General features: G+C 25.8%; 1 protein-coding gene across 3 annotated transcripts in view; it reads right to left on the bottom strand.

Moving 5' to 3' along the window:
• Positions 1-2038: 2038 nt before the first annotated feature.
• The window catches only part of SCOT (Succinyl-CoA:3-ketoacid CoA transferase), a 29656-nt gene continuing 9186 nt past the window's right edge, over positions 2039-22508 (bottom strand). For all 3 annotated transcript variants that reach the window (XM_087159426.1, XM_087159427.1, XM_071180278.2), the window contains exons 6-15: positions 19070-19176; positions 18159-18219; positions 14594-14701; positions 13139-13247; positions 12965-13059; positions 10134-10255; positions 8825-8900; positions 6779-6955; positions 3047-3148; positions 2039-2343 (exon numbers count right to left, since the gene is read on the bottom strand). In XM_087159426.1, the coding sequence (XP_087015552.1) occupies positions 2308-2343; positions 3047-3148; positions 6779-6955; positions 8825-8900; positions 10134-10255; positions 12965-13059; positions 13139-13247; positions 14594-14701; positions 18159-18219; positions 19070-19176 (993 nt within the window). In that variant the 3' untranslated portion in view covers positions 2039-2307. The remainder of the gene's footprint in view (positions 2344-3046; positions 3149-6778; positions 6956-8824; positions 8901-10133; positions 10256-12964; positions 13060-13138; positions 13248-14593; positions 14702-18158; positions 18220-19069; positions 19177-22508) is intronic.

Here is a 22508-nt window from a genome sequence, read left to right as displayed (position 1 = left end):
GACCACTTTGTACCTACATTCATTTTCATATTTGCTTAACGGTATCCTTTTGTGATAACAATTGTATTTAAACTTATGTTTTTCTTTAAATCATGAAAGGTCTTAAAATGCATACATATGCTTCATGTTAAGGGCGGCCCTTAATTTACATGTCATATTAGTTCAACGGTAATCTTTTGAGAGAACATTAGTTCTTAACCTACGATCGTGATTAAAATAAATAGGCATCAATCTCAATATCTGTTAAGGGTTAACATCATTTTTGCTTAATGGATCATTTTGAAACAACAATGGTACCTAACTTATGATTGATCTTCTTTAAAATATAAATAAGATCATTATGACTTCCCAAAGATATTCACTATTTGGCAAATTATTTGATCTTCTTTAAAATATAAGGAAGATCATTGTGACTTCCCAAAGATATTCACTATTTGGCAAATTATTATTATATTTTTATTGTGCTATAAAATCTTTGTTTTATAAATAAAATCTGATGATATTTTATCATCAACAAAGTGGACACTAACCACCTGGCCGAATTTAACAAAATATAAAACTTCTCTTTCTAAATTTTTTTTTTTTAATATTTAAATTGCTTTATAGCAATTTAGATAAATTCGAACCACCCTCATAAGACTAAGACCAATTTTAACATTTGCAATCTCATTCTACTCTCGAATCACTACAAATAACGAAAGTTCTTTATTGATGAGCATTGGATTCTGAAATTTTTGCATTCATATTCATATATTTAAAGAAAAATTACTTTTTTATTTAAGATGATGAAAAAAAAAAGTGCAGACATCTTCCAAAAGAAAAAAAAAAAATACAGCAATGAACATAAAAAAATGAACTTGACTTCATGCAGTCATTTCAGAGTTCCTAATCTAACCACTGTAATAAACTGTAGCATCCGCCACCATCCTAGAGGATTTATACTACCAGTGATAGTTGTATCAAGAATAAAAACATTGTTTATAACAGTGATACATACCACGTGCAATAGTATAATCAACATAAGCGACAAAGTAAAAACTCATAATTGAGATTTTTACATACTTAGCATTTTTGTATGAAATTTTTTTTTCAAATTTTTTTTTTAATCAGTTTTTGAAGATTTGTTTTAGCGTTCATAGCATTAGAAGTGGAAAGAAAATAGTTATCAAGCTATACTTAAGCATAAAAATGATTAGAATTTTTTTTAAAATAACGGCAGGCACTGAACTTTTGTTTTTCGCCTTAGAAGATGCCGGAAGTTTTGCTCATTTATCATGGCACCTGTGAACCAAAGTCACGGAGGCAAGCAACATTACCCACACCACATGGCCACAAATACCTGTTCATAGGGTGGGCCACATTCATGCATTAGAAGACAACACAGAGAGAGAAACATCCATACCCAGAGCGGAATTCGAACCCACAGCAATTGGCTTCGCAGTCAGACACACTAACCACCTGGCCGGCGATTAGAAAACATAGAACAATGATTAGAAGCTGCCGGCCAGGTGGCTGAGAAGTTAGCGCGCCTGAATGCAAAGCCAATGGCTGTGGGTTCGAATCCCGCTCTGGGCATGGATGTTTCTCTCTATGTGTTGTCTTCTAACGTGTGAATGTGGCCCACCCTATAAACGGGTTTATGGCAGTGTGGCCTCTGGGACTTTGGTTCACGGGTGCCCACTGGGTAACGTGAAATGAGTAACAATTCCGGCATCGTCTAAGGCGAAGAATAAAGCTCAGTGCCTGCCATTTGAAAGAAGAAAAAAAACATTATTAGAAGCTTCAAAAAAAAAAAAAGTCAAACAAATATTAAACTTAATTTATTCAAGTTTTATTGACTGTGATTATCTTTAGCATATTGTAATTATACCCCAATCATAAATTTTGTTAAAATATTGATGCAAAGACACAGGGTTGTCATTGTTTAACAAAAATTAATTTGTTCCTTATCCAACAATTTACAATGTTTGTAACTTAATGTGTAATATTTTTATGTTAAAAAAAATGGCATAACAATTTTAAAGAAAAGGAAACAACATAAAAACTGAAAATTTAATTTCAATGCAAAAAACAGTAACAGATAAAAGAAGATAGATTTCAAATAATTCTTCAACTCTATCAAAAATGAAACAAAAGAGCTGCACACAAGCTTTTTATAAAAACGGGATCAAATCTGAATAGATGTAATTTAGAAAAATGTTACAACAGTAAGTAGAAACATTTATTTACATTATATAACAAAGTCAAACCACTATCAGTGTTCTGACAATCACAAAAAAATTAGAATTTCTTTATTGGAAGTAAAAATTAAATCTGTCCCATTGGTTTCAGCTCTGGGGAAATCTATAGATAAGAAAAAATAAACATTCAATAAAAACGAATAAATGAAAATCATACATTTACATGATACTGCTTTTCAAAGTTTAAGTTTTGAAATGTTTGAATAAAATAAAATATTGTTATTAAAACAAATTAGTACTTTAACCCTTTTACGCCTACAGGATTTTAAAATAGAAGTGCTATGTAAATAAATATAATGATGCTGGGGGATGCATGCTTCACAATCATTATTGCTCTTGATTTTAAAAAAAAAAAGAGACCATTACATTAAAATTAAGTTATTCAGTATAAAGATTCTAGAATGTTTTATTGTAGTAACACAGATTTAGTTTCTGATTGTATTGAAATAAAATAAAAACTTCAAAAAAATTTTCTTTGTTGTCATTTCAAATTTATTCACAAACTTGTTTTTTAAAATTCTTATTTAATTTTTATTCACACTAAAAATTTGTTAAATGCTTTCACTCAAAAAGGCTATTTAGCAATATTGCAAAAAGCTAATTCTTAATGTTGCTTTAAAATTTTTTAGCTATTTTGTATTCATTAAACACATGCGTTGATTAAACACAGTTTGACATAAAACTTATTAAAAGTAAACATAATGTTAACTTTGTCAATAATTGTAAAATGGTAAGCAAATATCTTTTATCAGAAAAGATTTCATAACAAGATATCTTAATTTATGTATAAAAAAACTTATGCTTACTTCAAACTGGCAATCTGTGGATGATAGAATTTCTTCTATGCTGACTCCATCAGCTATTTCAATTAGAGTTAATCCCTTTTCTTTATCTACATCAAATACGCCCTACAAAAACACGTAAAAGTACCATTATTAATAAAGATAGAAAAAAAGCGAAAATTTTAACTTTTATTTGAAATATCAAAAGATTGTCAGTGGTTTCTGCTACCCCCAGAACCGAAAAATGTCTTAGATTTAATAGAAATCAGTTATCTCACCTAAGGGAAAAAATATTCTTGTGGTTTTTTAGAAGTAGTTTTTTTTCCCTTTCTTTTTCAGTAGATCACGAAAAAAAAAACATGCACTATCATTGTGTATGTATTATATACACTATATTTAGATTGTACAGAAATGTCAGAGGAAAGAATGCAATTTATAAGCAAAAAACTGATCATATATAAGCTAGATTGATATAACCCCTAGCCAAGTTAATGCAATTCTGATATTTGACTGGAAGGACCTGGAGAACTTTGTTAAACTATTTCAAGGGGGCTTAGAGCATAATTAAACTTTGTCCATCGCATGCTTTTTGACAGAAGGTTGAATGCATTAGCCTTTTGACTTATGTCATTTCATGTCAATATTGCTGCCGTATGAGCTGTTGCTGATTGCCCCATAGCTACACCATTGGTTCAGTCTTAATTCCACTGCTAAAGGTCATCAATCAATTTTGCCCAACACCGCCATGCTTTAAGGTATCTTACTATCCTGTATTTCTAACCCCCATAGCATTTCTAATTTCTATACCATTTTTCACACTGTCCAAAGCTGACCATGATATACTTCTTAACCATTGATGCACTCTCCATCACTGGTGTCCTATTCCCAATTAAAAAGAGCGGCAAAAGGGCTAGGCTCTGTTTTTTACAGTCTATGAAAACTGTGATTTCCAAATAGTCATGCCCTTGTATTCTTTTGATTGATTTTCTCTAATGCATCGTTATTTTTTTTATGGAAAGAATATCTGTAACAAGATAGTTCCAATATTGGTGAAAATTTGTTGAAAGATAAGTGTTGTTATTCGGTAAAGGTAGGCATTGAGTCACAATGGCTCAGGTGATAGAGCGTTCACCTTCCAATACAGCAAACCGGGTTCGAATCTCAGTCGATATACGAATTCTGCATCTGGCTTGTACTGACCACAGTGCTGACATGAAATATCCTCAGTGGTGGACAGATCATGGGTTAGAGTCCCCTTGCCAATCAGGATAACTGTGGGAGGTTCGCGTGGTCTTCCTCTCCATGTAACGCAAATAAGAGTTAGCTCCATCAAGAACTCTTCCACAAAGGCAAATTTCTCCCAATAACTGATCCTTCTTTTGTCTTCTGAATTAGGTTCAAAATTACAAGGTTACAGAGTGAAGATTAGTAATCGTAAACCCATAAAATTGGGTCGGCTGTTCAATGATGGTTATAAAATAAAATAATCATTCTAGTAACAAAAGGCTACTGTTTATAGAAGAATCATAATGCAAAATTACGTTTACAAAATTTAAATAAAATTTTTAAAATTTCTTCTCTTTTCAGTTGGGAACATTTTTAATAAATAAATATTTACAAAGATTATTTTTTATATAGAGCTGCTATAAAACAGTGGTTAAATCACTGAGCTAATATTGTGAAGAATCTGAGTCCTAACCTTGGTGCCAGCTTAAAGCTTACTCAGCTAGTTTGGAAAACAAAGGTGTACAATGAACTTGAAATTAAGGAAACCTAACTTCACAACCAACATGATGATTGTGTATTCTAAGAATACTTTATTTTCCTTTTTTTTATGTAAATTAGTATCTAGAAAAATAGTTCTCAATTAAGCCCATTTAAAGATTATTCCTATGTAATTAAATTATACTATTTGTTCAAAATCTTAATAAATCACAAATTAAAAATATTTTTTCCAACAGCAAAACACTAAATAACAAAAAATAATAATAATAATTAATCTACAACAATAATGCATCCATAAAAATGTTAGTGCAAAACGCAAATATCAGCTAATAAAAATCTTGAAGCAAAGGTATAGAAAGTTCAATAATTAAATAAATAAACAATATTAACGCATAAAGTTTTGAAAAACTATATTATCTTTATTACAAACCTAACTTTATTTGATTAAAACAAAAATAAATGTTAGTTGAAACTAGACTAGTTCATTTTTATTTCCCAGAAATTTTTTTTAATTAACATGAATAAACTTGCAGTTGAATTTTTCCAATAATTATTATTTTATTATCAACTTAAAGATTGCATTGTTATGATAAAATAATTTTAAAATGTAACGGAGATTCAAATTTATACTTGCTTACTATTAAATTGTTCTATAAAGATACTTGGTTTCTAAAATAAAATGACTACAGAGAAACGGACAAATTGCTTATTACATACAGGCAGCACAACAGAGAATCAAAATATAACAAAAATGTGAGAAAGAATAAATAATTGGCACAGTACCATCTATTGATATTAATTTAAATCATAAATCTTAGCCATTATTTCACATTACAAAACAATAAACAAAAGTAATATAAAAGAACTGAAGAACAATGAGATTTAAATACTGAACAACAAACCAAATGTTTAGAATTATATATTTCGAATAATTATTTTAATCAAACCAGAAACAAAATTTAAACGTTTAGAAAAATATATTAAATTAGTACACAACTTGGAATTTTTTTTGTAAGATATATCTATGAAAATTTAGGAGTCTAACAATACAATCCATTGACAGATGATTCAGAAATTATAAAAATAATTTTCCTTCAGTTTCTTTAAGTTGAAATGTAAAGCTATTTCTTTAAAATATAAAATATTTTAGATCATATATTAAATATTTTGCTAGTAATTGCATGACAAATAAACATAATATGGAAATCAAAGTACATTGAGTTGAAAAATCAAATTATAGAATTAGCTGTTCACTTAAAAGTATTTCTTGTATTAATTAAAGATGTTTTGAACTTATATCATAAGTTTAGTTTGTAAATAGAGATTGAAATATAACATAAAAATGCTTTCTAAAACAGCAAAAGAAACAAATATAAATTCTACATAAATATAAATGTTATACATACTGATGCATAAAAAATAGTTTATTGATAATGATGTAGAAAAAATAATTCAATGATAATATCAGATTTATCAATAATAACTATCAGATTATCTATATTTAAGTTAACTTTTACTAGGCCATTGACTTAACCAAAAAATTTTCAAACATTACTGACATAATTTGCAGTAATGTTTGTCTGATTGTCAGTGCATGAATTTTTAACCCTTTGATGCAGATGGGACACTGGTGGCCTTTTTTTTGTATATTTTTTCTGACGCTTTTTTAGTTATAAAAAACAGTCGAATATTTATCCAAAAAATCTGTTAGATTATCTGTATCATATTTATATTAAAAGATAAAATTAAAAAAAAAAGTAGTTTAAAAATCTTTTCCTTCATTTATAGTCAAGAATTTATCAATAATTGATTTTCTGAAGTAAAGACGTTTTAATGATAAGTAACTGTTTCTTTTAAATCTATATAAATTCACTTATCTATAATATTTAACTATAATATTTTCACTGATTTTAACCTAAATTAATGTAAAATAATGATAAAAGTGTGAAAAATATGTTTAACAAAAGTTGTGCGTCAAATGGTTAAAAACTTAAATACAATGAGAAAAATAGTAAAAATGTGCAGATTTACTTTTTCTGTTATAATTCTGTCAACACATCTTTTTCCTGTAAGAGGTAAAGAACAAGATTCTACAATTTTAGGCGTATCATCTTTGGCGTTGTGCTCCATAGTAACAACTACTTTTGTACCACTGCTCCCACATGAGACTAAATCCATAGCTCCTCCCATTCCTTTAACAAGCTTTCCCTGTAAATAATTTACGAACAAAAGGAATTCACTATAAACATGCAGTTTGGAAATACTCAAATTTTGTTTACACATGTATTTGAGAAGCCCAGTAAATTTGTTGCATATTTATTTGGAAAAATCATACATAAGATAAAAGTTAGTTAACTTCATTTGTAAAACAATGTAATACTTATTGCATTTTTTTTTGTTTTATACAGGGTGCGTAGCCAAATTTATTCAACAAAAAATAAGCACCTTTTAAGCATTTATCAAGCACTCAAAAAATATTTTTAAGCACTTTAAAAAAGTATCATAATTAAGCAGGGTTGGAAAGTTTTTGACAACTGACGGTTTTATCTTGTTTTAACCGTAATATATGATAAAAAAAAAAACTTTTGGCATTGTTTTTGACAACTGTCAAAAATCATGAAATTTTGTAAAACGAATGGTGTTTTTGTACACTATGGACTGACAATACACCGAAATAGATTGGGGTTGAATTAATTGTGAAAACGCTGAATAGAACAATGTGAACTGCGTCTTTTTGTATAATTTGAAGCGAAAATCAACATAATAAAGGAAAAATTAAGCACTTTTTAAAAATCGAAAATAAGCACTTTTTAAATACGCTATGCACCCTGTTTATAGTATGATATCTGTTTCAAATTTTATTTTAAGTGAGAAATTTTTTTTTAAAAATATACAGAAGTTATAGAACAGCTATGGAGTTTGAAAAAGAGAAAAATTTTAAATAAGGATTTCTTCAATAGCTTCAAGTTAAATGAAGTTCTCATTTTAAGTAGGAAAAAAAATTTAATATTTATTTTCTATAGTAACAATATATGCTATAAAAATTTTTTTGAAACAGAATTTTATAACAAGTTTCTTTTTTAATACTGTTTTGACAAAAATCTGGAGTTTAAAAAATTTGAAAATATCTTTAAATAATATTACTATAAATTAGGAAATGTTACTTTATTTTAAGCTCAGTTAGTTCAGTATTACTTTCAAGAATTATAAAAAAAAAAATCTATATCATCTGTTTAATTCAAGTATCATGATCTAGTTCCGCCCCCTCTAATATAAAGCAACATAAACAACAAAATACTCAAATGAAAATCAATCAAACAATATAAATCTAAAACAAGTCAAGAGGTACTTATTTCATGTTTTACCAGTACAAGTCATATGTACTGGTAAAACATGACTTTAATTTACACGGAAAATTATTTTACTGTAATAAGTTTCAGTTAGAAGTGTGTAAAACTATACTATATTGATAATACATGAAACAAGATAAGATGGACAAGATAGATAATAATAAGTATTCAAAACATTTAAGATGGAACATTTTTCTCTCTTTACTTTTTTTTTACAAAAAATAGAAGTAAAGATGAAAATGCAAGAAAAAATATTTAGGTATAAAGAATCAATTAATTTAATTGTTTGTAATATAGGTAACAAAGGTATAGTAGGACTTCATTTAAAAGACTTTTTCATTCTTAAATTGCTTTAGATGAGAAGTGGAAATTCAACACTGGTAAATGATAAAATTCTTTTACAAAGAAAAATTCCTCATGTCAGTATGTTCTTTTTACTGAATTATGCAGAGATTGAAAATAAATAAGACATAAATATTATTTCTAAAAAAAATTCATTGATAAGTTTTAAATTATATAAACTAAACAGTAATATCATATAAACAATAACCAATATACAAACTAAATTTAATATATAAACTAAAGTAACTAGAGTAAACTAGTATTAAAGCTCAGCTTAGTAGTAGTGCCAATACATAACACGTTTTCAAAAGAATATTAAAAATAAACATCTTTTTACCCAATACTTTTTAAAACAACTTGAGTAAATAAGGAAAACTAAACTTACAGGAACCATCCAATTTGCTAAGTCTCCATATCTTGAAACTTGCATTCCTCCTAACATAGTTAGCTGAATATGACCACTGTTTTAAAATAAATAAAAATAAGGATACACACAATTTTTTGTATAATGAATAGAAATTATAATGCATGAATCCTATAGTAAAATTATTAAAAATAATTTTCAAACATTACATGCATATAATTTGAAGCCATTCAATAAAACTCGGCAAAAATAATTTAATAAAATTACAATTTATTCAACATACTTCTCAAGAATAATTTTTAAAAAAATACAACAATCTAAAATTACATTCTTAAAAAGAAATTTTACTTGAGAAAAATGAAAATATATTTTGGGGGAGAAAAGAAATACTTGTTCATAAGCTTCTCAGGATTTTATGTCTTACTTATGCTAACTCAATGTAATATATGGATAAAGCTAAAGGATGAGAAAAAAAAAAGCTCATGAATTACACAGAAACAGACATATTATAGTTTCAGCTCTGGAATGAACATCCCTCTTCAGAGTCCAAACACAAAAGAAAGTTGAAGAATATTGCAAACAAGTTATAACAAGGGAAAAGGAGGGTAGGGAGAACAAGTTAGTCAAGCAAAAGAACAAAGATTAAAAAAAATAATCATTAAGAAAAATATGAAGAAAAAAATTTTTTTCTTTAAAGTGAAGAATATAATTTTTTTTAAAGTTATTGAAAGTGTAGAATTAAAATACGTACTAGTTTACATTTCTTCCTCTTACTTTTTTTTATTTATTAATTTTATTCTTTTGCCCACAAAAAAAAAACTTGTTTTCCCCCTTCTTATTTAGTTTAAAAGCTATGTATTGAGGAAAGAGTTTTATACAAATTTGTTTAAATTTGAAACACTCAGTTGCTTTAAGACAGCATTCAATAAATTCCGATGAAAGTTAAATAAATAAAAAAACGTATCAAAATGTACATATTAAATTTTATTTTCTCAAACTAAACATGAATAAATTAAAAAGAAAAATCTTAGAGTAGATTTTTTGCAGACTATCAATTAAAAATAATAAAATTCTTTTTATTCCATTTCATAGTAAGATGACTTTAAAACTTTTGAAAAAATAAGTTAATTAGGATCAAAATAAACAACTATGCACTGTGCAAATCAGCTATCAAGTAACATGATACAGTTAAAATTAAATTTTTAAAATTCAAATATGAAACGTGAAATGAATTTAAAATTAAATTATTTATTTAATTTTATTAAATTAAATTAAATTATTTTAATATAAAGACCTTGTAAAAACAAGTGAAACGTCTATATATACTAACCCTCTGACCATTGCAAATGATTCATCACTTGGGAAAAATGATGCACCAGGAAGTACAGTAACAGTTTCTTTGCCAGCATTTATTAAATCAGCATCTTGTTCATTTTCTAATGGATATGGACCCTAAAAGTATGAATAAAAAAAATTGAAATAAATAAACGTTATTTTTATAAAAAAATATGGCATTACATTTTCACAATGGTACAAAAAAGATGTGATTATCTTACATATTTTTTTCTGTAGATGTTAGTTTATAGCCTAAATATGATGAAAATTTTTTCAGTATCATCAAAATTTAACAAATTTTATTACTAATACAAAAAATTAAATTAAAAAATATTTTCGTAAAATTTGAATTAAAAAACCAATTTATTTATCATTTATTTCAAGTTAAGATTTTTATTTAACAATAAAAACATTGTTAAACTTTTATTTTTGAAGAAGAAAAGAACGTTTTGATTTTTTATTAAATAATTAACTCCTAAAACATGTTTTAAAAACTGTGGAATTTTATTCTGCCTGATAGAGATAATTAAAAAAAATTAAGAGAGATACAAAACACAAATAGAAAGTAAAAAATAACAAAATTTAAAATAATCTTTGCAAATTTGTTTAATGTTTTCCACTTAACATAATACGAGCACAAAATAAGCATTTCTAGAAATCCACAATATTACAAATTTTTGCATATAATACAGCATTTTCACAGAGAGTATAGGAAAGATGAGGTGTCAAAATTTCCTTAAATTGTAATATACAAACACTACCGCCAGAATGTAGATAAAAATGTAACACAGCAAGTTCAAACACAAAGTTCAGGGCAAATTTAATTAACTTAATCAGTTTTTAAAAATTCAATTAAAGCTGTAGTTCAAGATTCTGATTGAGCTAAGCACAATCTATGAAGTTTTTTTTTCTTTGATTTTTAAAAACAAAGTATAGTTCTTTTCAGTTAAGACTGTATAAGTCATTTAAGAAGTTGTTTACAAATTTTGAAATAAATTTATAAAAATCACACATTATTTTTTCAATCCTCAAATATCTAACGGAGTGATTTTACACTAACTGTGATTCCTAATTTAAAGTAAAAAATCAAGGTCAAGATCTCTTTTTTTGGGTAGTTTTCTCTTATTGTGTAACAGATTATCCTAATGTGATTATAATTTTTATTATAACTATTCATAGATCAATAAGTTTTCTCCTTATCAAACTTTTTTTTACTTAAAAAATAAGTACTTATGCTGAATATGAAAAGACATGTCACATGGATAAAACGAAGTAAATTATATTTCAAAAGTACTATAAATAACATTATTGCAAAATTGAAAGACAAACTTTCTAAATGCCCATTATGCACCATTCATACTTTTTTAGTAGAAATAAAGCAATGTGTTTTACAAATTTTAATTTTGTACTCACCTTTTTAATGATAAAAACAAATTTTATACCAACTAAAAGTTTAGAAACTAAAACATCCTTTTCTTTAACTTACATACTAAGAGAGAAAACGAATCTTCAATAATAGATAATTAATAATAACAAAATAAATCAAAGTAACCCAGAAATCTCTGTATAGATCAGAAACACACCATAGAAAATTATATGTGGATCCTGCGGTAAGATATTTAAATACTGCACTTGATAAATTTTCATGTTAAAATGGGTAAACACGTTTTACGTTACAATATACGATTCTATAACTTCACTACAAAAAGAAGTGCTCAAAACAAAGTAACAGAAAAATGTAACAAAAAAATTGTAATAGAAAAATACATATAAATTAAAAATATACTTCATTTAGTTCATTTTTAGCCTATTAAATCAAAATTAAAAATAATTGTATGGCTTGAAGCACAGTTGAAGTTTAAATTACTAGAATCATTTAAGAAAAAATAAACTAAAGAAAGGTAAAGTTAATAAGTAAATAAAAATTTTTAAAAATTCTTTAGAAATTACAAAATTGTGCATGAAACAAATAAATTCTCATTTAAATAAATAAGTGTTTTAAAAAAGATAATAAATTAGGTACTTCTTAACACAACGATTAACATGTGCATTTTTAAATAATCAAACTATTACAATACACATTTATATCTATTCTAGCGCTGGGCAAAACATAAAGTATTTCTCCCTATGCTGTTAAGATATGGAAATAAATTTTTAAATTTGACTAAAGAAAAACAAAACAAAAAAATTTAGTTTTTATTTATTTTGTCTACAAGGTAAAAATAAATTTGTGGCAACTTTTGCGAAAATAAATTTGCAACACTAAATTTGCTATCAAGTTAATAAGAACTCATACATTTAATAATAATTTAAAACAAAAAACAGGATTTAATTTTTTTAAAGACAAATATACATATTAAAAGGGGAAAAAATCAGCGTCACTGGTATATGTCTATTCAAAAACAAAATTTTGTTCACTGGCAATTTCACTGTAAACATTCATATATAAAAACTTATAACACATTTTTAAAAATCGAGCTAATTGTTTTAACTTAAGTAAGCAGAAGGAGCATACAGCTTGATTTCTTAATAAACATTTGTTTTTCTGAGAAACACCACTTAATTATACTTAAAACAATTTCTAAGCTAAGTTTATACAAAAAGAAAAACCAGCATACCTATTTACAAAGATGCTTAATTGTATCAAAATTCAAATATATTTGTAATCGCTGGCTTTAAACTTCTACTTATTGTGGTTAAAAAAAAAGCTGTAAGGATATGAATAACACAATTTCTAAAAAAATTTTTATTGTTATCTTTCAAGATGGGATAGTGACTATTAACTTTTTTCTCCAGTAATGCATATCACCAGTAATCGTTACTCACCAGTCCTAGGACACCATTCTCACTATGAAGGTGAACAGTAATGTTAGGAGGAATGAAATTACTTGCTAATACAGGTATACCTATTCCCAAATTAACTTGAAAGTATGTTAAGGATATTTCAAAGGCATGCTTCGATCAAATTTGTGAATTTATAAAAGGTTCTAAAAAGGATACCATACATGCCATCTTGGAATTCTAATGCTGCTCTTTTTACGATTTTTTCTCTAATTTTAGCAGCTGGAGTTTTCAGCCCAGAGCCCTGATTCGTCTGAAAGCGTAATCTCTAAAATAACAAAAAATAATAAGGCATAAAAAAATAATTAGGGGTGTACAATTATAGAGAATGAAAACCCAGTAAATTAAAAATTAAGCAGTACATTAAATATTGTTTATTTTTTTACTTTAAATATTTACAAATAATGATTGCACCTATATTGAATCTATTCTAATAATAATAATAAAATAAAAAAACACAAAAGCTTTTTTAAAATATTTATTGTTATAATTAGCAAAGCAACTAAATTTTTTTTTATTAATTAGAAAATTAATAACAAAAAAAAAATTAGTTAATAGAAAATCAAAAAATTTCAGAATGCCAAAACTCACTTAAATTTCTAAACTGCCAAAACAAAATATGTTCTGTATGCACAATAGAGACAGATTCAGGCTCAGTTTTGGAGGTACAAGCCCAAAGAATTTTAAAGCCTGACATACATAGGATTATTTAGAGCCTGATATATACGTCAGATAAAGGCCGAATTCAACGGTCTCAACACTTGGCTAAATAAGGAAATTATTCACTAAAATTTTTTTAATCTTTTACCAGCACAACAAAAAGCAAAAATAAAAATCTGGAATCCAATGAGAAATTTTATCATGAATTTCAACCCGAAACTTTTTTTATAGACTGATCCAACATTAGGCTCAAGCTAGAACTGACTATGTCCGGTTTCTGACACACAATTGTTTTTAATAGCAAAAATCATTCAAACAAATAATTAATTTTAATAAATTTATATTAATTTTGTAACACCATCCTTTTGTGGATTGATATGCAAAATATAAATTTTAACAACAACTTTACAAATTTTTTAAAGTGGCTTCTAGATAAAGTTTTTAAAAATAAAATAAAAGAATTCTTTTATTATGAACTTGTATTTATGAAATTAAAATTTAAAATCTAAGTGATCATTTTGGACATTTTTTCTTTTACATAATAGTTTTAAAATAATATAAAGTAATAAGGGTTCCTAGGGGTCACGAGACTCAAGATGAGAAATTTTCAATGAAAAATACAAATAAATAAAATAATAATAACAATTTTAAAAAAATGAAAAACTTCACTTGCTATATTAACCTGCTATATATGCGAGTGAGGTTAAAATGGGCAAGAATAAATATCAATAACAATTATAAAATGAATACAATTTGATATTTAGTTTTATTATAAAAAGTATATTTACAGAACTTAGTATATATTAGTACTCAAAATGAAATTTTTATTCATATGAGTCCAAAAAGAATAATACTTTTATTATTCTAAATTGAACTACTTCAGTTTAAAAATATGTATGGATAAACAAGACTAAAAAAAATAGAAAAACAGAGAAATTTAATAAAAAAAGTTACTTCTATTCTTTTTTCAAAATTTTCACCGAGAACTACTCTTTGTACATAAATGCTAGGAACATGAACATGGTCTGGATTTAATTCCCCAATTTCTACAATTTCTTCAACCTGAAATAAAAAAAATTATGCAATTTGAATAAACTAAAAAGTATTTGCTAATCAAAGCAATATTATATTATTAATACAATAAAATGTTAAGAAAAACTTTGATTGTTTAAAATATTGGATAAATTAAATATTCAATAATTACCAAAGAATTACAGAGTCAATTGAAATATTTTTCAGCTTTCAAAGTTAATTGAAATTTTTTCTTACTTTTTTCTATTGGAAGTAATATAAAATATTGATAGGTAAATTAGAATATAACAAAAACATGAAATGGGCTGGCATAAGTAGTGAATACCACTTGTGGCATTCATTAAGTTTTTCATTTAAAATATTTCATCATTCTTATTCATATTTTTTTTCTAGTAGTCATGATAACTTCTTTAATGAATATTTTTGATGCAGCTGTAGTACCCATTTTCAAAGATATTTTCCCGTTTTTGTTTATGTATGCAAATGAAGAGTATGTATGTAGCATGTTTATGAAATTCAATTTGTTATAATACTGCACCAATTCTAGTTCATAACTAACATATATAAATGGATAATTAACTTATTTCTAAGTAAAATACAAAATTTGTATATAGTTCAAAATTACAAAAATTGGTTTATTTTCTTTAAAAAAAAGCACATTTTTGTTCATTTGAGCATTGGATGATTCAAACATTTTACTTTCTAATTTGTATGATAATTAAAAAGAGTAGATTGTCTAATTGGTTCATAAATCATATTATCAGAAATAACATTAAAAGCATAATTATAAAACCTGTGCAGTAAGAGAAACTTCCTTAAAACTAATTACAAGAAAGCATTAAATAGAATACAAGTAACTTGTTAAACATAGCATAGAACAGTGATTCTCAACCACTGTGCTGCGGCAGTTTTGTGTGCCGCCAAATATTGGAAATGATGCAATAAAAATTATAATGCTTTTTATATATACTTTTTATAATTTTTCCATACTTTCACCGCATGAACATCTTTGTCGGGGATTGTCTTGTCTCAGACAATAATTTTGAAAAATATTGAAATTATAGGTAGGAAATTTAATGACTATTAAAATTATAAATTAACAAAGGAAAGCAAGCTAAATATTAACTTTCAAACGAAAATAAAAAGTAATCATTAAAGTAAGCTACGCAATAAATAGTTATAAAAACAAATTAACAAAGGATAACTAACAAAAAATAAGCTAACAATTAATAATTAGCAAAAATACTAATTTACAAGAAATCACAAAAAAAAATAAATAATAATTAATGTAAAAAAAACGAACATATAATAACTATAGCAAACAAGCTAACAATTAATAACTAGCAAAAAAATAAATAACTGTTACTAACTAACAAAAAATTTGTCGGAAGAAATAATTAATCCCTCAACAAACGGGCTTTTGTAGTACATATTTTATTTATCATTCGAAATTATTATCACAAACTATTTAACACAGTGTATTATAGGTAAGTAAATAACTTTTAAGGTAATTTTTTTCATTTTGTGCTGTCAAATTTCGAAATCGTTAAAAGTGTGCCGTCACAAAAAAAAGGTTGAGAATCACTGGCATAGAGTATCGAAAAAAAAAAAATGTGAACAAATCAGAAAGTAAGATTCTGTATAAGGATCATTTAAAAAAAAAAAAACTCTTTTTTTTTTTCTAAATCATAGAACAGCAAAAGTTCATTTTTGTAACTTTTAAACCTATGTTAATCAAAGAAAAAAGAGGCTATAAAATTAAAGCTATTGCACTGTAATAATGACCATAATAAAACTATTTTAATAAAAAGAATATCGCTATGTTACCCATCAATAAGAATCATTCTTATTATAATAAATAATTAAAAGAAATGAAAAAGGAGGAAATAAAGGAAGTGAAACAAAAAAATCAAGGAATTACAAAATATTAAATAAGTGATTTGGTGTACAAATGAATTAGCTGATTGGCAAATCAGGGTATTAATAAATAGATAAATTAGTGAAAAAGCAAATCAGTTTATGAATAGGGGAGAGTCGGGTAGCCCCGCACAGCGGGTACCCCCGCCCACTGTCAATTTCATATGTATAGAATATTTTTTCAAGTCAATGGGCCATTGGACTTTGATTGTTATATTTAAAAAAGATTATTGTCAAAGTTTCAAGTATTTATGCAGCTGTTAATATGGTAAACAATAGTTTTGAAAATATGTTGAATACAGTAGTCATGAAATTAAGAAAAATTGGTTGAACGTTTCGATTAAACTTCATTTTAATACTAAAAAAATAATTCTTTCTATGCATACAGCATTAAAGTATGCAGTCTTAAGTTTAATTTGAACAAAGAAAGAAGTTTATATGTGAAAATTTTTTCGAGCAATTACAAATGTACAAAAAAATCGGATTTCGGGTAGCCCCGCTCACATGAATGTCGGGTATCACCGCCCAATTTTAGTTTGGCGATAAATGTACGATTGCGAAGATTATTATTTTATTGCTTCAAATTTGAATGTTATATGCATTTTTAACAACAAATATTGTTGTTATTAAATGATAGAATTCACTAAAAGTATATAAATATGAAATAAATAAAATAATTTTGTGATAAAAATAATAGATGAGGTTTATCTATTGTCAATACATTGGTCATTTTCATTTACACCAGAAAAAACAGTAAAAAAAACATAATTTTTGTAACTGGGCGGGGCGACCCGACACATTTTGAAAAGAGCTGAAAAACATGTTTTTTAAACTTCTGTTTTTTTAAGTTAAACTATTCTTTTTTTGGCTTATTCTTTTTGCAGTATTTAATTAGATGATAAAACAATAGAAACATACAAAAATATTGATTATTACTCACTATTATACAGAAATATAAGCAATACTCCTTAAGTGGGCGGGGCTACCCGACTCTCCCCTAAGTGAAAAAAATTTTACACTTTTCATTTGTGTAGTAGATCTCAGCAATATTGTTCTTAGTTAATTAGTTTCCTTACATAGAAAGTCAATTATTTCTTTTATATTTCTAATATAGACTGTTAATCACTATCTCAAACATAATTTTTGAATATAGAACTTACATACTTAATGATTTACAATTTTAGGCTCATGCATTTTTACATCATTATAAATCCATTATTTATTTATTTTTCAAGAAAAATTGAAATTTTAGGCCTAAAAAGACTCAGATGCCCTCATTAAAATAAAATTTATTAATTAAAATATTAAAAAATATCTAATAAGTTTATCATAGATGTTTTAAGTGTTTTATTGACAACCTTTTTTCAAAATGGTACATACTCCAGAGAATTCAGATCATAACTATCTCTAGAAAATTCAACAAGTTTAAAAATAGCTATATTATCAGAAATAGCCCAGTTTTAAATTTTGAGACACCAGTTGATAAAAAAAAAGACTGTTTTATGAGAAAATAAAAATTGACACTTACATTTCAAGTAAAAACATTTTTACATTTAACTGTAATTCTTACCTCAGCAATAGTTACTTTTGAAGCTTTGCACATTGGAATATTAAAATTTGGAGTAGATTTTCTAGAAAATATATATAACACTTCATTTTAATGTGTCAAACAATAAACCTATTTGAATTCAACAAAGCAAAAATAAAATAAAAACTGATTTAACTACAAGTTCTAATGGTTTAAATAAAAGTACATTTTACAGCATTCATAAGTTCTACATTGGTACAATTCACAAAAGTGGTACATTTTATAAGTCCTACATCTGCATAATAACATGATATTTTAATTTAGATAGATTTAAATAAAAATAAATAGTATAATGTATTAAGAAATTTAGATAAAATAAAATTTTCTTCTCTCTTTCTAGGAAATAGCTAAACTTCTATCAATGATACATAAAATAATGATTACAAAATATCATTGCTAATTTTGACTAAATATTTAGACAAGAAACCTTTCCCAACTTATTTAGCACACTTAGCAAGATAAAAATTTTAAATGCTTGGATAAAATTTTTCCATTCATAATAGCTTTTATTAAACATTTAAAACTTTCCTTTTTAATTCTGCAATATAATAATTATAAGAAATACCTGTTTTGTATTAAATTACTTATTTACTTAAAAAAATAAAAGCTATCAAAACTGAAATATTAAACAAAAACGGCTATGGGTAATGTTTCTCTAGCCCACTATCAATATTACGAAATGCAAATAAAGATATTAAACAAAACAAATAATTTGGTAGCATAAACATTACACAATTTTTGAATTTAGCTATTTTTGCTATAAAAAAAAATTGAAGATATCATATATAGCTTTAGTTATAAAAGAAAAGGGGAAAATAACAAAGCTGAAAATAAAATTATTTATTATTAGTAAAAACCTAAACATCCATATAAAACAAGTTTCTTCTACAAACCTAAATATTAAATTTCCAAATTTATCAGCTTTCCATGCTTTTATCAAGGCAAAGTCTCCTGTGATAGCTTCTTCAAGTATGTACGAACGTCCATTGAATTCCTTTACCTAAAAATTTGATGATAAAAAAATTAATAAATTTTATCAAGAATAAAATACTAAAAGAATTTTAAAGATTTAAAAAAATTATAGTACACCTTCTATATTTTCTAAAATCAATTTTGATAAAACTTTGCCATGTCTAAAGCCATTTACTAATTAATTGCGATGTCTAAAGCCGCCTTTTCGCCTGTCCTGTCGAAAATCAGTTTTCCAATTTGTTCACCCATGAGATAAGTGTGCATTGTGGAAAAATTTCAAAACAAATGCAAATCACCCAAATTACTTTTTTTTAATAATTATAATTTGTTAAATTGTGCCTAATAAACTTTATTATAAAAGAATATGTAAAAAATTTTAAAAACTGGAAGCACACAAAAAAAACTTGAGAAATTTCAAAAAATTTAAAGAATTGTTCAATTATTTATAACTTAATTCCACTTGCTTAGCTAACTTTAAAGTTTTGAAAATGCAAATATAAAAATAGCCACACACAATTGTTTAATTCCCATAATTTTAAAAATATTAATAAAAATGCAAATATTTTTTTAAAAATAGATAAAAAACATTAAAATAATTTGTAAGTATCTAACAATTGGAAGGGGTTTTTGCTTAATTTTATTGAGAAGGGGGTGTAAGAGGGGATTTGAGCAATAATTACATCAAAATCACCTTATTTAAAAAAACTTTTTAAAAATTACAATTAGAAAGTTTTGACATTTAGAATTAAATTAATAAAGGAGAGAGTAGTGTAAAATTTGTTCGAATATTTTCAGAAATCAAGATCTTTGAATACAGAAGAAAAACACAATAGATTCCTATAGAATATTTTACTAAAAATTTTATAAAATGGATGAAAATGTCTTTTTTTTTCTTTCTTTTTTTGCAAAGTTACACATCTTATATATAAATTTAATTCTACCATTATATTATTACAATAAATGTCAAAGTTAAAAACATGAAAAAGGGGAACTCTTTCTTACATTTGATGACAATGGAGAACCCAAAAATAGCCTCTGAAGATGTACTATTTTTGCTGACATGCTCATTTTTGAAATTTCGCTTGGTTTTTATTTAAGTTTTACCATATTTATTTAAATTGTGTACTAAAGAAAATTTTGATTTTATACTGCTTTTAAACAGGATGCATAGCCAAATCTTTCAACAAAAAATGAGCACCTTTAGAGTACTTTTCAAGCACTTAAAAAATATTTTTTAGGCACTATACTATACAATAACAAAATGCAAAATAATTTTCAAAGACTTTACATTATCATGATAAAATAAGTATATTCTGACGAAAAAAACTCTCTTCTTGATTATGTTAACTATTATAAAATGATCAAGAGTTTCTTTGGTTCGATATCAGAGGGTGGAAAATAAAGTCTGAAATGTAGAATATTTTGCAAAATACAGCAGAGTTGCACATGAGAGTGCAATAATCTCTCCGAAACCAGTTCAGTAGACGCAAATGTGGACTCACAAGTATTTCGTCAAACATGTAAAATGATTACCCAGGGTGCGTAGCCAAATTATTCAACAAAAGATAAGCACCTTTTAAGCACTTTTCAAGCACTCAAAAGATATTTTTAAGCACTTTAAAAAAGTATCATAATTGGGCAGGGTCGAAAAGTTTTTGACAATTGACGGTTTTATCTTGTTTCAACCATCATGTCAAAAAAGAAAAAAAACTTTTGGCATTGTTTTTGATAATTGTTAAAAATCAAGAAGTTTTGAATCAAATAAAAAGAATGGGGTTTTCATATGCTACAGACTGACTATACACCGAAATAGATTGAGGGTGAATGAATTGTGAAAAGATTGAATAGAAAAATGTAAACTGTGTCTTTTTGCATAATTCACAGCTAAAATCAACAAGGTAACGGAAAAATCTCATTTTGAAAAAGGGAAAATTGAGCACTTTTTAAAAACACCCAATGAAAAAAGCACCTTTAAGGGCTTTTAAAAAACGAAAATCGAAAATAAGCACTCTTTAAAAACGCTATGCACCTTGTTGCCACTTTCATACGCTACGAAATGGATTGTGGTTGAATGAATTGTGAAAACGTTGAATAGAACAAATTGAAAACCACGCTTTTTGCATAATATGTTGCGAAATTGTCATGGTAAAGAAAAAAATATCATTTTCGAAAAGGAAAAATTAAGCACTTTTTAAAAACACCCAATGAAAAAAGCACCTTTAAGGGCTTTTAAATAATAGAAATCGAAATAAGCACATTTTTAAAAACGCTATGCACCATTTTAAAGCTTTACCATTATTACTTATATTTAAAATTTTAGTCTTCATTTTTGTTTAATTTCCCTTTTCAACTTTTAAATGATTTAATCCAGGGTTGGGTTTTTGACGTCAAAAAGTGGTTTTTGACATGACAAGGGTATAATACTGGTTTAAACCGTCAAAAACCCGTCAAAAATGTCAAAAACTGAAGTTTGCCAAGAAAATATATAAACTTCAAAACTACCAACAGTTGCCATGCATTATATTGAAATTTAATTATACTATAGGTAATCAGCAGGTTTTAAAATATTGTTTAATTAAAATTAAGGTAAAATAACAGATTTAAAATCTCAGAAATTTATATTCAAATGCTTGTGCAGAAAAATTTTTGCACAAAAATTTTTTAAATATTTATATTTAAATTTTTCTTTTCTTTTTGATACTTAAGAAAATTAAAAGTTTATTACTATGCATTTTTGACATATAAGGAACATATAACTAATATTTATAAGGAACTTACAAGTTATGTTGTATAAATACAAACTTGATATAAGATACAAGTGTATAAAAAAAAATTTTAATGTTATACTGAATATCTTTATTATCCAGTATGTTAATTTGAATTTAAAACTAGTTATATTTATGAATAATGATAAATATAATTCATATAGTTTATTATATTTATTTATAATTATTACACTTATCATTTTAAAACAATTTTTATCTCTTAATTTTTTTCCACTTGTATTAAGAATACAAATAATGCATATCTTGAAAGCAAGAAGTAATTATTCAACAGCTGAATATTTAGATATTCAACAAAGCTATATCATATTCAGCAAAATGAAATTCACAAGTATTTGGATAAACTAAATTTTCAGCATAGTAAATGAATAGGCTGAATATACTGTAAATCGACACTAACTACTCTGTGTATTTAACAGAAAGCACTTAAATTTGTATTGTCTTATGTTAAAAAGATTATTAAGAAGATTTAAAAGAATATTAAAAAGACTTTTCTTTAAAAGAAGATGTCTAATGTACAAAACTGCTATTGTTTATCTTTAAAAATGTCTAATTTTTAGTATAATCTATACTAAAC

The sequence above is a fragment of the Parasteatoda tepidariorum genome, chromosome 3 (assembly GCF_982258835.1).
Source record: "Parasteatoda tepidariorum strain Cologne lab strain chromosome 3, Ptep-v5.0, whole genome shotgun sequence".
NCBI classification, from domain to species: Eukaryota; Metazoa; Arthropoda; class Arachnida; order Araneae; family Theridiidae; genus Parasteatoda; species Parasteatoda tepidariorum.
This window is presented reverse-complemented; position numbering and strand designations above follow the sequence as displayed.